Source organism: Varanus komodoensis, unplaced genomic scaffold (genome assembly GCF_004798865.1).
Source record: "Varanus komodoensis strain SLA01 unplaced genomic scaffold, ASM479886v1 scaffold90, whole genome shotgun sequence".
NCBI classification, from domain to species: Eukaryota; Metazoa; Chordata; class Lepidosauria; order Squamata; family Varanidae; genus Varanus; species Varanus komodoensis.
In genome coordinates this window covers 537679-553858 of record NW_025336599.1, presented here as the reverse complement: position 1 = coordinate 553858, position 16180 = coordinate 537679, and the positions used below count along the sequence as shown (strand labels likewise).

General features: G+C 43.8%; 1 protein-coding gene across 2 annotated transcripts in view; it reads left to right on the top strand.

The window, feature by feature from the left end:
• LOC123017274 (RNA binding protein fox-1 homolog 1) overlaps nucleotides 1-16180 on the top strand; it is a 242826-nt gene that overhangs the window by 138473 nt on the left and 88173 nt on the right. For both annotated transcript variants that reach the window (XM_044418531.1, XM_044418532.1), the window contains exon 8: nucleotides 14657-14789. In XM_044418531.1, coding sequence (XP_044274466.1) covers nucleotides 14657-14789 — 133 coding nt within the window. The remainder of the gene's footprint in view (nucleotides 1-14656; nucleotides 14790-16180) is intronic.

The following is a 16180-nucleotide window of genomic DNA, read 5'->3' as shown; positions in this document are numbered from 1 at the left end:
TAAAATGCAGTGTCAGTTCTAAACCATCACAGCAAAAGCAGCAGCAGCAGCGGATTCAAGTAGATCCCACTTGATGGCTTTCATCACATCCCCTGCAAGCAATCTAGTCTTTCCCACACTGTAAGGACACTAAATCTTTTGAAAGCTTGCTCATAGAAAACATTGCAATCTTTTTAATCTTGAGTTTTGTCTCTGTCTGCCCGTGTGGGCAGGGTTGGGATAAACCTACGTGAAGTCCTTCCCTTTAGCATTTTCTCTCCTGTTCAGCATGGGCTTGCCAGTGTGATGAGGTCTGCTGGCAATTTTCTTCTACATCAGGTGGCATGGAAAAGGGACTCGTGCTTGCATAGTGATCATGCAGGGTTCCATTCCTGGTGAGCCCTAAGTGACCTGTCCTTTTCCACGTATGTGCAGCAACTCACATGGATGCTACACATGCCATGGAATAGGGACACTGCTAATAATGGTGTGGGGTTTGCCAGGAGCATTCCTGCAGTGGTGAAGGAGACGCTGTGTTCAGAGTGTCCCAGTTAACACCTGGGGAATCATGGCCAGAAAAGCCTGGGCTGCAGGAGAAATAGGTTGTCTAGGCCTAGGGACCCGTGGCCAGTTTGGTTCTCCTGTTTCCCATGTTTATGGGCTAAAACTTGGTTCTTCCTTAAAATGCAGAATTTCTCCAGTGTTAGGTTTGGTTTGTCCCAAACCACCCTAATTGTTTTTAAAGTTCACATGAAATTGCATAAATACTCCTATTTCTAGTACCTCTAGTATAATATACATTTTCCATACAGTTTTTGTAATGCAATGTATTTTTATGTTACATCCCCTAATACACACATTTTGCATGCATGTTTAATGGGAAAACTCATTTGCCAAATTTGGAGAAGTGTGAACTGTGAGAATAACACTATTTCCATTTGCATGCTGGTGCAACCATGTGAAATTTGATAAATCTTATTAAAATGTTACCTTAGTGAATTTCTCCTCCAACCGTTTAACTCATGAAGCCACAGGGAGAGCAATATATAGATGTGCACCTACCCAAGGTGCAGATAAAACTGTTCATGCGTGAAACTGAGGGTGCTCAATTAAGGTCAGACTTCCTGTAGTCCCTCCCCTCCCCTCCCAACACACGCACTTTACATGCATGTATCCCCAAGCACGCACATGTGTCCTTGTGTGCACACACATGCACGTAATGGATAAAGGACTTATTGACCTTGTGTGCGTATGAGACAGAGCCTCCAAGAACCTGTGGTCCTTTTTACCTGCCTAACTTTTAACAAATATTTAGCCATAAAAATCCCTTTATCCTCAAACTTGGTGTCTAATTATGACATTGACTTTCAACTTTGCTTTGAATGGTAACATTCTATTAATTTTGTTGATTTTTTAAAGTAGCCATCTCTGGGAAGGGAGGGGAGGGGAGGGGAAGGTTAATTAATCAGGGTTCTGTCAATGTTCTTGTGCCCCATCAATTTGTGCTGAAGTAATTAATCATTAATCATCACCCAGTTATTAGCAAGCAGAGGGACAATTCTGGAACCATTTAATGTATCTTTGAAAAATAAATGGCGCACGCCAACACACAGCAAATACATCGTGTCTTTCGTAATATTTTATTGACACTTTTGCATGTTGTAATAGACAGGGGGAACAAGCTGCTGTAGTTCAGTGCGATATGAATATTAAAGGAATGAATGGGAACAGATTTATAGGCTACTGCTTTTCTGTTGTGTCAGTTTGGAGATTATACAAGCAAATGAACAGTGTAAAATTGTTCTTCCATGTGGGGAATGGTGATTAAACTTGTACATTAATTAGAGGTTGTGTGTGTGTGTGTGCGCGCATGTGTGCGTGCATGTATGCATTTTTCTTTTCAATGCATGGAAAAGAAACTCTCCAAAATGCGTTCAACAACACTGCTAATATTGATGTAGTGTTCAGCACAATGGCAAATTAATGATATGTTTCTGTGACCAGAATACATATTCTCAGAAATAAATGTGATATATGAAGCAAGGAAATGGGAGAAAATATTCCTGTATTCACTTCAACTATTGCAGATTTTCTCTCATTTCAAAACATCCAGGATTAGGTTGAGGAATGGTTTGGTTCCTGCATCCAAGTGCATCATTTAATTTCTGTGCCATTGATAACATGAATATCACCTATACAATCAACTAGAAAATAAATAAGATCTAATGAGGCTGTGTATTATATCCAGAAGACTAGAATGAATTGAATATAGATGTCAGAGAAATTTTTTAAAAATGGATGCAAATGATTTTGGATCGTTATGACTCTTCCCCACAGATTCTACAGTAGACCAGAATTTTCTGAGTTATGCAGATTCCACAGAATTTTAGGTCTTTCCCCCCTAATTTTCCAGAATTGCACATAAATTTGATTGAATGAAAATACCAAAGCAGCTAGAAATTGCATTAAATGCCAGTGCAAGTTAAGTTTCAGTCCAGTGTGGACGCCCTCAAGCCCCCAAACTCTGAGAATTATGGATATCTTATGTAGGGTGGAAGGCGTACAGAGTTATCTTCATTCCCCCTTTCCTCCCACCCTGCCAATCAGCCATGTAGATTTGGTCATCCAAATGCTGCAATGGGAAGTGAAGTGGGAAGGAGAGGAGACTGAGACACTGCCAGAAGACATTGGATCCTGGTGAACTGAGTCTCCTCTATTCTCTCCCCCCAAAATACCCTCTTTACTCCTCCTCCAAGGTTACTCTTATGGCCTCAGAGAAGCAGCTGTTGCAGTTCTTTCCATATCACCATCCATGGGGTTGTGGATGGGGGATCCAGGCATGGATCCTCAGCTCCACTGTCAACACTCTTCTCCATCCTCAAAGCTGGGGATCCAGAACATACCATATGGCCCTTTATACACTGTCCACAAGATGCAGAGCCACTTCTGCACAAACAATCAACATTTGGTACACAAAGAGTGTTCATCAATGGCACCTTCTCAAACTGGAGGGAGGTAACTAGTGAGGTGCTGCAGGTTTCAGTCCTGGGCCCAGTGCTCTTCAGCATCTTTATTAACTGAAGATGAGGAAGTACAAGGAAAGATAATCAACTCTGCTGATGATACAAAACCAGGCAGAATAGCAAACACCCTTGAAGACAGAATGAAGATCCACGGGGATCTCGATAAACTTGAACACTGGCTGAAAGCAACAGAAGAACGAGATTCAATAAGGACAAGTGCCAAGTCCTCCACCTAGGAAAAAGAAACTACAGACATCGATACAAGATGGAGAATATGTGGCTCAACAGAACTGAGAAAGAAAAAGTTCTTGGAGTAATTGTGTACAATTGGCTAAATATGAGCCAACAATGCAATGTAGCTACCAGAAGGGCAAATGCTATTTTGGAATGCATTAACAGAAGTATTACTTCCAAATCATGAGAAGTAGTGTTTCTCTTATACTCCTCACTAATCATACCTCATCTGGAATACTGTGTCCAGTTCTGGGCACCCAGATTTAAGAAAGATGCAGAAACAGTCCAGAGGAGGGCAACAACAATGATCCAGGGTTTGGAAACACTGCCCTATGAGGAGAGACTGAGACAACTGGGCATGTTCATCCATGAGGAGAGGAGAGGAGACAGAGGGAGGACATTGTATTGCTCTATAAGTACCTCAAAAGATGTCACAGAAAGGAAGGTCAAGATCTCTTCTAACTGATACCAGAGTGCAGAACATGGAATAATCAAGTCGAGCTGTGACAACCCAGATTTAGGCTAGACATCAGGAAGGGATCCCTCACTGCCAGAACAATAGGACAGTGGAACCAGCTGCCTGGAGAGGTGGTGGGCGCTCCCGCACTGGAGACATTCAAGATGAAACTGGACAGCCATCTGAGTGGATGGTGCAACATGGTGTCCTGCAACAGCAGTGGGTTGGACCTGATGGCCTTCATGGCCCCTTTCTATTAATCTTTGCTTCTATGACAGGCAAGCCTTTGGTGTGGTCCAGCAAGACTTGTTACTGCCTTTCCTTCACACTGTGAACAACGTTTAAATCCCAGGACCCAGTGAACCCCACCCTGGTCATAATGAAGCTGCTGTCTATTTCAGAACTGTCTATTTCTATTGTCTTTAAGAAATCATGGAAGAGAGGAAAAGTGCCTGGAGAAGGGTTAATGTTGTACCTGTCTTCAAGAAACAAAGAAGAACTACGGACCGGTCAGTCTGACATCAATCGCTGGGAAAATTCTAGACCAGATTATAAAGCAATCTGCAAACAGCTTGAAAGCAATGCAGTGATTATTATAAGTCAACATGAATTCCTCCAGAATAAATCCTGCCAGACTCATCTCATTTCATTTTTGGGTTGGGTAACCTTCCTGATGGACTGTGGGAATTCTGTCAATATAATCTATCCTGCCTTCAGCAAAACTTTGGACAAAGTGCCTCATGAGCTCGTTATTAGGAAGCTAGCTAAAAGTGAGCTAGCCGGAACAATACGCAAGTGGATCCACAGTTGACTACACAATCAGACTCAAAGAGTGCACACCAATGGCACCTTCTCAAACTGGGGAGAGGTGACGGGTGGGGCCCATGGGGTTCTGTCCTGGGCCTGGGTCTCTTCAACATTTTTATTAATGATTTGGATGAGGCAGTGCAGGCCACAATGATCACATTTGCAGATGACACAAAACTGGGTGAGATACCGTAGCTAATACTTCGGAAGACAAAAATCAGATTCAGGCTGATCTTGATAGGTTGGAGCACTGGCTAAAAACAACAGAATTCAGTCAGGACAAATGTAACTTCTGTACCTAAGAAAAAGAAACCAGATGCATTGTTACAAGATGGGGAATACTTGGCTCCACAGTACTGCAAGGGAGAAGGATTCTGGAGCTGTTGTAGAGCACTAGCTGAAGATGAGTCAACAATGTGCTATGGCTGCAAAAAGGGCAAATCCTAAGCCTTATCTGGAGAACTGTGACCAGTTCTGGGCACCACAGTTGAAGACAGACAAGCTGGAAAGGGTTCTGCGGAGGCCTACAAGGATGATCCAGGGACTGGGAACAAAGCCCTGTGAGGAGAAGTGGAAAGAATAGAAGCCTTGAGAATAGAAGACTGTGGAAAGATACGAAAGCACTCTTCAAGTATTTGAAAGTCCATCACAAAGAGGAAGGACCAGATCCCTTCTCAATCATCACAGAGTGCAAGACATGGAAGAAACATAGAAACAGAGCGAGTCAGAAGGGGCCTCCCGAGCCATCTAGTCTGACCTCCGGCACCAGCTGGCTCCACTCACGACATGCCCACCATGTGGACGTCCAGCCTATCCTTGAACACCCGCACTCATGTGGCCTCAACGACCTCTTGTGGAAGCCCATTCCACACCCTCGGGGTCCTAACTGTCAGGAAGTGCTTCCTGGCATCTAAATGGAACCTTGGCTCCATTGGAGCGTGTCCTGCCTTCCTCCAGAGGGGAGAACAGGTTTCTACCCATCTCCATGTGACATCCCCTCACATACCTGTATGTTGCCAACATATCCCCTCTGAGCCTCCTCTTCTCCAGGCTGAAAAGACCCAGTTCCCTCAGTCTCGCCTCATACAGCATCCCCTGCAAACCGGCCACCAACCTCGTGGCCTTAAGCTGCACTGACTCTAACCTGGCTATATCCTTTCTGTAATGAAGGGCCCAAAACTGAGCACAATACTCCAGTTGCGGGCACACCAGAGTCGTATAGAGTGGCAGTAATACCTCTCTCGATCTAGAAGCCATGCTTCTGGCTATGCAACCAAGGGTGCCGTTCGCCCTCTTGGCCACCGCATCACACTGCTGACTCATGTTTAGCCTGCAGTCAACCAGTACCCTGAGGTCCCCTTCACAAGTGCTGTTCTCCAGCCACTTGTCCCCCAACCTGTGCTTATGACAGCTATTCCTATGCCCCAAGTGCAAGACCTTGCACTTATCCACATTGAACGCCATGCTGTTGTCTCCTGCCCATTTCCATAGCCTGTCCAGATCCTTTTGGATCTGGAGTACCTGCTCCTCCACTGCTCCAGTTTTAGTGTCGTCTGCGAATTTGATCAGACTGTTCACCCCTTCTTCTATGTTGTTAATGAAAAGGTGAAACAGGATCGGCCCCAGGACAGAGCCATCCCGATGATTCCCCGCTAATGGTTACCTTCTGCTTCCAGTCAGTCAACCATGCCCTAATGGGCTCAAGTTGCAGGAAGTCAGGTTCCAGCTACATATCAGGAAACAGTTCCTGATCATTAGAACATTATAACAATGGAACTAATTACCCTGGAGGTTTGTGGTTGTCCCATGCTAATGGTAGTCCAGATGCAGACAGACATCCAGGAGAGGGATGGTTTAATCTGGAGTTCTGCACTGAGCACCGATGGCCCCTTCTAACTCCACCGTTCTGTGATTCGGTGTTTCTGTGACTTTACAGCATGTCACCCATTGACAGCAATGAAATACAGAGCAGTAACACCTTCATTAAGATGAGCATTAGGATGTGAAGGAATGTTGGGCCAGTTGCACATCAGTGATGTGCATTATTTACTTTCCTTCAACTGCTGCCTGTGAGAGAATGCCTTCCTCACCTGTTGAGGCCGCACTGGCAGAGGCTCCTGTAGGGTGGAAAGTATTTTAAGATGAAGAGATTTCGATAATGCAAGTGAAATGTTCAGGAGTGATTCTGAACATTTAGTTCACTGCCTTGTAGACCTCAGAGGGCAGCAGGACGAGATCAGGAATGCGGGACAAGGAACAGAGTAAGGAGAAGAGTATCTTGCATTCATTTTGATGACACACCTTCCTTTCAGCATATGGCACTCTTATGCAAATTCAGTTTAGAGCTGGAATGCAAAGAATAATTGACCATTAAAGAGGCTGTATGTTTTATGCCTCGATGGGGTATGTGCCCCCCTGTTGAGTTTTGCATCTGCTAGTTTGTCATCTATCCCTGAGCTTCAAAACCTGAATACGCAGTTTATAATAGGCATCCCATCTGGGAATCTCTAGCATGGATTGATGTGTGTGTTAGCTTGTGTATTGCCTTTTTTTTTGGGGGGGGGGGAGTTTTTTCCAGCTTTATGGCCTTCCAGATAATTATTAAGTATGGAAATGAATGGGATAAAATGTATTTATTAATATCATTTGGGATAAATTAGAATTTGATTGCAATTCAGGAGTAAGCATAATGATGTGCTCTCCTTTTATGCATTTACCTTCTCCATAGCAATGGCCACTTTGTTGTTTTATCTAAACTCTGCCCCTGTACAGGTATGCACAGTGTTGTATGCTCACATGCTTATTATAGAACTAATTTGGTGTGTCAAAGTACTGATTTCAGTTTTCTCCGGTTGCACTTCTCCGTGTCTTCCAAAAGTTCAACGTTAAAATGCATTCTTGCAATCCAGTTTAAGGTTGATATTGCTGGGAGAAATATCAACAACCTCAGATAAGCAGATGATAACACTCTAATGGCAGAAAGTGAAGAGGAACTAAAGAACCTCTTGATGCAGGTGAAGGAGGAGAGTGCAAAAGTTGGCTTGAAACTCTGCATTAAGAAAACTAAGATCATGGTATCCGGTCCTCTCACTTCCTGGCAAATAGATGGGGAAGAAATGGAGGTAGTGACAGATTTTATTTTCCTGGGCTCCATGATCACCGCAGATGGGGACTGCAGCCAAGAAATTAAAGGACGCTTGCTCCTGGGGAGGAAAGCTATGGCAAATCTGATTGCATACCAAAAAGCAGAGACATCACCCTGCCAACAAAAGTGCATGTAGTCAAGGCTATGGTTTTCCCAGTTGCAATGTATGGCTGTGAAGGCTGGACCATAAGGAAGGCCGAGTGCCAAAGGATTGAGGCCTTTGAATTGTGGTGCTGGAGGAGACTCCTGCGAGTCCCTTGGACTGCAAGGCGATCAAACTGATCAGTCCTAGAGGAGATCAACCCTGAATGCTCTTTAGAAGGCCGGATCCTGAAGATGAAACTCAAATACTTTGGCCACCTAATGAGAAGGAAGGACTCCCTGGAGAAGAGCCTGATGCTGGGAACAATAGATGGCAAAAGAAGAAGGGAACAGCAGAGAATGAGGTGGGTAGATGGAGTCACTGAAGCAGTTGGTGTGAGCTTGAGTGGACTCCGGGGATGGTGGAGGACAGGAGGCCTGGAGGAATGTTGTCCATGGGGTCGCAATGGGTCAGACACGACTTCGTGACTAACAACAACATATTGCTACCACTTCTGGAAGGACATGGATTAAGGGTTGAATTCAATCTTCTTTGCAATTATATCAGCATAGCATTTGTAGTTGGTTTCCCCTTTGAGTACCATGTTAAAGGATCATGTTTTAAGTGTGAGACCCCATAGGAGGGTCTGTAGATTTGTGGTGGAGCACACGAGTTGCCATATTCCAAGTGCAATGCCAGGTTCAGTTTTCAGCATCTCCTGGGTTTTTGTTTTTTAATACAGGTCTAGGAAAGACCTGGACACTCACAACTGGAACACACCATAACAAACTAGTTGGGACAATAGACTGAGTCACTTTTAAGTCAGCTTTGCAGAGTTGGTAGCATCACCTTTCCGTATCAGCATGCAACAAAACAAAACAAAATAAAGCAAAGCAACAAAACCTTGCACAAAAAGTTTCAGAAGTTATATACATTTTATGCAAGAGTTTTCCAATGTAGTATGCTTTTAATTTTTCTCTCATAATATGGAAAAAGTACAACTTCTTCTAATACACTTTTTCCTTATTTGGGAGAGGCAGGGGAAGTTGGGAAATGGCATCACGAAATTCTGAAAAATGCAAACACTCAAGGATAACTTCATTCTGGTTTCCACTTCAGTCAGGGAAAAACAAATTTGGTAAGTTCATAACCAAATGTGAACTGAACGAAATTATCCTCCATTCCCAGTAGTAGCAGAGCTCTATCCAGTATCCAGTATTCTTTTGTATTCTACAGCATGGCCTCAAGGAATGTGTGAGCAATTCATTTCAATTCTGGTTTTATCAGGATTTACCAAGTTCACAGCTTCTGGGCTGAACACAGATTTAAAGTCGAAGTCTATACATTTCAGACCTTGGACTATCATTCACAGACCACCCCCTCCCCGTCCCCATTTCCAAGGAACTGGCTTTTTTCTTTAACAAGGATTCCACAATGTGATTCCTTTTATCTGAATCATAGCAATGTGGTACAGTGGTTAGGCTCAGTGTGGCTTGTGGTTAGTGTGTTGCACTGGGACCGGGAGATCTGGGTTCTAGTCTGTACTGGACATGGCGCTCTCTGGGTTACTATGGACTGATATCCCCCTCATCGCCTAACCTACCTCACAGGGTTGTTGTTGTAAGGATAAAATGGAGAGCAGGAGGTAGAGCACCTCATGGCCCTTCTAAGAAGATAGATATGTGGTGGTGGTGGTAGTGATGAGGATGATGATGATGATGATGATCAGAGGGTGGCATATCTCTATACATCTCTGCAGAAGGTTGCAGATATCTATGCACCACTAGGTGTGCCTTGACCCCATTCTAGTGGAACTTATATAAGAGCAACCTCCTAGTTATTTATTTGAATTTCTTTCTTTGTTTATATTTATCTACCTATTTATGTTTCCATTTATATGCTGCTGGATACTCAATGTCCCTAGGTGGCTATTATTATTTGGTTTTATTATCATTATTATAAAACCAAAGAACAACAACAGAATAATCACAATAAAGAAATGGATTATTTATTTCGAGATGGATTGATTCCAAAAAGTGAGCCACCATTTTGAATTTGTCGAGATAAAAATTCACACTGGAGAAGGCCCTCATGCTAGGGAAACCCAAATGGCAGAAGAAGTGGAAGACCAAATACAATATTGACTGCACATAGAAAGCCACAGCCTTGGATTTAGAAGAGAAGAGCTGGGCTGTCATGGACAGGAGTTTTGGAGGGCTTCTGTTCATGAGTTTGCAATAAATCAGAGATTATTGGATGGCACAGAACAGGAGCAAGAACCAAATAAATGGAAATGTCTCTTTCTGTATCTTCATCATCACCCTTGCTTTGGAGAGTTCCATGTGCTTTGAATGCAGCATGCATTTGCTTTGAATGCAGCATGCATTTGGTATCAGTGAAACTTGGGCTCACTGAAGTTGTCCGAATCCCATCTTGAAGCTCATTCCAAGACCATAGCAGATTGCAAGCCGACATGTGTTCATTCGTTCATTTGTTCGTTCATTTATTAAAGGCACAATCTTCTGCCTGTCTAAACAATATAGGATTGCATCCCAATGTATTTGCATCCCACTTCTCTTTTTCCCCTTCAAGGAGCCCAGGCCGACCTACAAACCCTCTCCTCCCCTTTGTATTCTCACCAAAAGCATGCATGGTAAGGATTGGCTGAGAAACAGGAAATGGCCCAAAGTGAGCTTCAAGGCCAAGTGCAGTCTCGAACCCAGGTCTCCTCAGTCTAGTACACTGCCCATTGGTGAAGAGAACCTTGTGGAAAGGTGAGACCAGCTGGAACAGGAGCAGGTGTCTGGTCTTACCCACATCTATTTTTGCTTCTTCCCTGGAATCCTTACTGCATAGCTGCTGATAGTGGATGGCCCTGGGGGCAGGTGAATAGGTAGGAAGTCCCCCTAGAGCAGTCCTTAAAGTCTTCACCTGCCTCATCCTTTTGCAGTCTTCCTTGCAAGGCAATTGATAGAACTTGGTGTATGTGCTTGCTTGTGAAGATGGATAGGTAGGCAGATGATAAAATACTTGCTTCTGATAGCTTCTGCATGGTGGGGGTTCTTATTTTTATTTTCATTTCAGTATGGCTTTGAAAATATGATTTGAAATCCAGAGAAAATCCTCCATGATTTTGGCAAAGTGTCTGTCTTCTAGTGTCAAATTTATCTTTTGATGCATCATTACCTCTACTCACTTTCTTTTACTTGGGTTTAATCAGTAGTATTTGTTTTACTCGCTTGCTTAAGATTCTGGCTGCAGAAGATACCCTCAAGCTCAGCGCTCTCCGTTTATTGAGGCAACTCAGCACTCTCTGCTGCTCTGCTTGATCTCAGGGAGTTGCATTCATTCATCACTGTGTGTGTCGTGTATCCCGAGGGGCACTGTCCTCTTCCACTTCCCACCCCAATATTTAAGCAACTGCTTAAATTTTAATGGAATTGTGTTCGAGACGTTAGTTGAAAGAGATCCCTTATAGACCTCTCTGCAACCCAGTAAAACACCTTCAAAATTTTCCATCGAACTTCAAGTACTACTGCTTAACCAGACTGTCACTTAAAGCTAAGGATATGTGACGCCTACCTGAGAAATAATGGTAGCCTTAATGAGCTTTTACGGTTTCTCTTGGAATTCCTCTGCTCCACTGCATGAGCAGAGTACCCAAATGCACCCTGAATTTATAACTGGGCAGAGTGCAGTGGCATTGATGAATGTGCAGGCCTTGCTCCCCCCCCCCCCCCCCCCCCATGCCTTAACCCTAACCCAAATGCCTTTAGCTTCCTTTATGCAGATTCTATATGAGAGGGAACCTCTACATCTCGGGATTTCAGTGCAAATGAAATTCAGTGGTGACTGTAACAGGGTGAAGGAATGAGGAGTAAGCATTGCCAAGAGATAAAATAAATGAGGACGTGCATCAGTAAAAAGAAGCTGTGACATTTGCAAATTATGGCAGGAACATCAGTAGAAATGCAGTAGAGATCACTGAAGTGGGACTGTGATCCGGTGCTCTGTGGGCTTGCCCTGAAGTAAGTCATGGTCGCTTGTCTTTCCGCTCCTGTGGCACTGTGTTTAAAGCAGACTCAGAGAGGCCATGTCTTCTGCCAGTGACTTCCCTCGTTACAGCTCTCATCTTCTCTCCCTTAGAAACAGGTGGCCTCTCAGGAAGGCTGGGTGAGGCAAGCAGGCACCTGGACAGGTTTCCTCCTCTTCCTCCAAAGCCTTGTGGGACTTGGGTGGAGTGGAAGAGAAGGTGGCCTTTACGAGGACTGAATTAAGCATTCAGCCAGTCTCATTTAGCAGAACTGTGGGAGGTGGGCTTACTCACATGGGTGCAGTCCAGACCGTGGCAACTTTGGAGGGGGGTTTGAAGCTTCACTACCCCTCCTTTCACCTCAAAATCCCACTGGGAGAAGTAAAAAAGTATCTATCTGATTATGCCAAAGGGGTTGGTTTCCTTTTGCTCTCTTTTTTTAAATTCCTGCTGCAGTATGTGTGTGTGTTGGGAGTTGGGGTGGGACATAAATCTTCCCTTTCAAATCAGCATGTCCCAGTCTAACTCAAGGTCAAGTGCTCTTACACTCAAGTTAGAAAGTAAACTAGCAGGATCTTTAGTTTGGCCCTAAGCTTATCTTAAGCTTGTGGCTGTCACCTCAGTGAAGTACAGTACAGACCAGCTTTCCCCTACAAGGTTCTTCTCAGATGTTTGGACTGTGCCTCCTTACATTATTGACCATTGACCATGCCAGGTGAGGCTGAAGGAACAGATCTTCTGGATGACACCAGGCTGGAGAAGACTAGTATAGATATGGGGCATGAAATCTTAAAGGAACAAACGAGACGAGCCGGAGCGAACCAAGACAAAATGAAACGAAACCACCCCTAAACGGGATGCCTTTCGTAGTGGAACACTAAACGATTTAAGGGAACTGCTTGCAGAGGCCATGTGGATGCAGAAGGGGCAGGGTGACAGGGGCAGGGTCAAGCACCGGCATGCAAGAAGACTGCCCATTCCACAAAGAGAAAGCACCTACTCCAGATAATGGAATGATAAAGGGATGAACCCAGCAAAAACTAAGGCTTAGAATTGGTAACTGACTGAGTGGAAGCAGGTGTTGCAGAATGCAGAGTCATAAAAGGAAAGAAAGGGCAGCTGCTTCTGGGGAAGACAGTTCAGACTGGCATGTGAAATTGGAGGTGAATACAATCATCCTTCCAGTAAGGAACTCCATATTACTAAAAGAACATGCAGACATATGCTTACCTGCTTGGCTAATTCTGCTCCACTGCAAGACTTAAGTCACGTATGTAAGCTTCCCCCGAACATGTGCCTGACATATATTAATATAGGCCACATTCAGTAACAGTTTTGGTGTCACAGTATATCCTTTCTGTGGTTAAAGACTGATAATTAACTATAATTCTTTGAAAGTGTAAATGGATTTGTTCATGTTTGTTAGCAAATAGCTTGTACAGTTATGGAAATGGTGAATGAACCACATGCTCAATTGGTTGCAAGAATTTGAAAGCAAACGTCCTCATGTCACACACAGATTACACCACTGCTTGTACCTGCAGAATGACATCTGCTGAAAGCGGATTTCCCCCCAAATCAGTGAAATATCACCTGATTTAAGGATGGCTGAATGACATGAGACATTCTGTAACTCTGACAATTGGGGATGTCAGAAAAATTCCCAGTGGATTCAAATGAATTGATATTTCTAGGACTCTAACCCACAGAAATTCACTGCAGGACATATTTTCCTGAGTTGCATGGGGCTTTTGGTTTTACTTTCCCTGATTTCTTCTATATGTAGTCACTGAAAAATAAGAAATAAATTTTAAAAATGCATCTACTGAAAATGTGTATTTGTGCCTCCTCTTAGACTCAAGGGTGAAAATGCATGTTTTGGGGGGATTCATATATTTTGGGCTGATGTTTCCTCATGTTTAAAACTGCAACTTTGCAGTGGTACAAATTTTGCAAATGTGCAAACCTCTTCTTGCATAATTGAATTCTATCAATGAGCAGATGATGGAATGAAGGATTTCTGACAAGTCATGAAACACAGATGGAAAAGACTCAGCCAAGTACATCCAGTATTGCAATTTTTCATATGCTGTCAGATGCAGGGTCTTACGTGCTCTTGGCACCAACAAAAGGTGTACTTGTTCACCTGAACCCTTGACTGAATCTGTGCTACTGTGCTTTACACAAGCTGCTTAGTAAGCTTACTTGCTGTCAACTTACTTACCAGTCTTCCTGTTGTCCTGTTTTGCCATGCATTTTTGTTGATGCTATGTGATTTCATTATGTTGTATTGGTACTGCACCCCATTGTGGAATTATTTTAAAATGAAAAGCAGGTAATAAATTGTATAAATAAATGAATAATATATAAATATGCAAATAAATAAAGTGTGAGTCTGAATAATGCGAACTGTGAATTAATTGCTAGGCTTTCACTGGCTTTCAGTGGCCTAAATTTTCTGTTTCATTTTTCCCTAAACAAAAATCTGCCCCCGATACCAGAAGCACCATAATTCTGTACTTATACACTAAAAAATGTTAGAAGCATATAAAAATTGCCAGCTAAAGTAATGGATCCCAAAATACAAAAGATGTGGATGAAACTAAAGTGGACAGATGCAGCTATATGTTATGAGTAGCTTTCATTAGTCATGCAAAATTATCAAAGGCATCCATGCTATCTAGGGAAAGTTCCATGTGTGAGCAAGCCTGAGAGCACCACATTGGATGGGCAAGTTTTGCTCCCTGTGGACCCAATCCCAGCCCTGTCCCAACTGGAGATTCCAGAGCAGATCTCTCCCTTCCAGTCCCAAGGCACTGTCATTTTTATGGAACAGAACAGAACCGAAGGAGTCGGATTGGCATGCACGTCCTTTGTTTCTGCTTGTCTTTTTCAGTGCCAGGTTTCCCTTACCCTGCCGCAAGTGCAGCTGCTGCGTACAGAGGGGCACACCTCAGAGGGAGAGGCCGTACTGTCTATAACACCTTTCGTGCAGCAGCTCCCCCACCTCCGATCCCAGCCTATGGCGGGTAAGTAGCCGTGGGCTTCTCTGGCGCCTGCCTCAGCGCTCCCCTCCTCCTCCCACCCCAGCAAGCGACCGAGCATTTGTGAGTGCCATGCATGATGATCTTCTCTTGCCACACAAACTACACACAGCATGTAACCAATCTCTGTTGCCTGAAGTGGAGCACCTTGCACACAGGGTTGACAAATGATAGTAATTTGCACTGTCATGGTTGGTGGCTTTGAAGCATTTTGTGTGTCCCATGTTGTTATGTAAATTCCCCTTGAGAAGGAACGCTGGAGAGAGAGAGACTGGGAGGAACACTTACACGGGCAGAGATGCATTTTGGGAGGAGTGCAAACATCTAGTTACTGAGGAGGTTGAATGCCGTATTAAACTGTAGCCACCAAGCAAATGTTTAACTTGTAACCCAGGGGCTTTAAGCGTTATTGCTGCTATTATTTTGCTTTTGGCAGCACACTGGCTGGCCTGTGTGGATGAGACCTTGAGCAGGGAATGGATGCCAGCAAGCACATTGCATCTCCCTTGGGACGCATCCTGCTTTGTGGAGGCCTGGCCACCCTGTTTAGGAGCATCCCCTCCACAGTGTCTGCAAGTGACACATTCTGTTTCCGAACATAAACCAGGCTGAGTGCGACCAGGACTTATTCCTACAGTGCATGGTATATCCTTCAAAGTAATAAACTCCATGTGCATTTTTGGAAGCTGGCTTTCTTGTACCTACAGTTTGGAAATTTAAGACTACCTGTTCCTTCCAAAACACATCGACTTTATTCTTCACATTCTTCTTTACCTTCTTTAAGGATGCATTCTCTTTTTGCAGTCAGTATACTTTATTTTCTCCCATAGAACTGAATGGCTGCTGCTTCCTCCTATAAAAACCTGCACAGGCAGATGAGGAATAACCAGCTCCTGGTCCTTGATGAATAGGCCAGAGAATGTGAAACGCGCGTTTATGCCTGGCCTGGCTCTGCTCTGTGTTCTGTTACTGGACACATTAGAATGGATCAAAATTAGGAATTTGATGGATATAGATACAGATGGATTTCTAATCAAACAACTGCACCCGTGCAGAATCTAGGAAGTGCCTGCATAATTAATGGGATTGGTGGTGATGTCAGCAACACGAAGTTGCTGTCCTCAGTCCTCTGTGGAAAGGCCAACTGAACCAGCAGCCAGCCCTGGGCAATATTTCTTGGGGGTCAGTGGCTTTAGCATAGCTTATGTTGAAGCTGTTTTCAGTTCATGCTAAAAGACGCATGCACAGATGTGTTCCAGTTGTGGGCCAGTTTCTTTGCCTAGGAAGCCCATTGTCTGTAGTGCAGTCATTAGGACAGCCATGTAGATTTGAACAGACTTGCTTTTTTCTTTGACTATGCCATCATGAATTAAGTA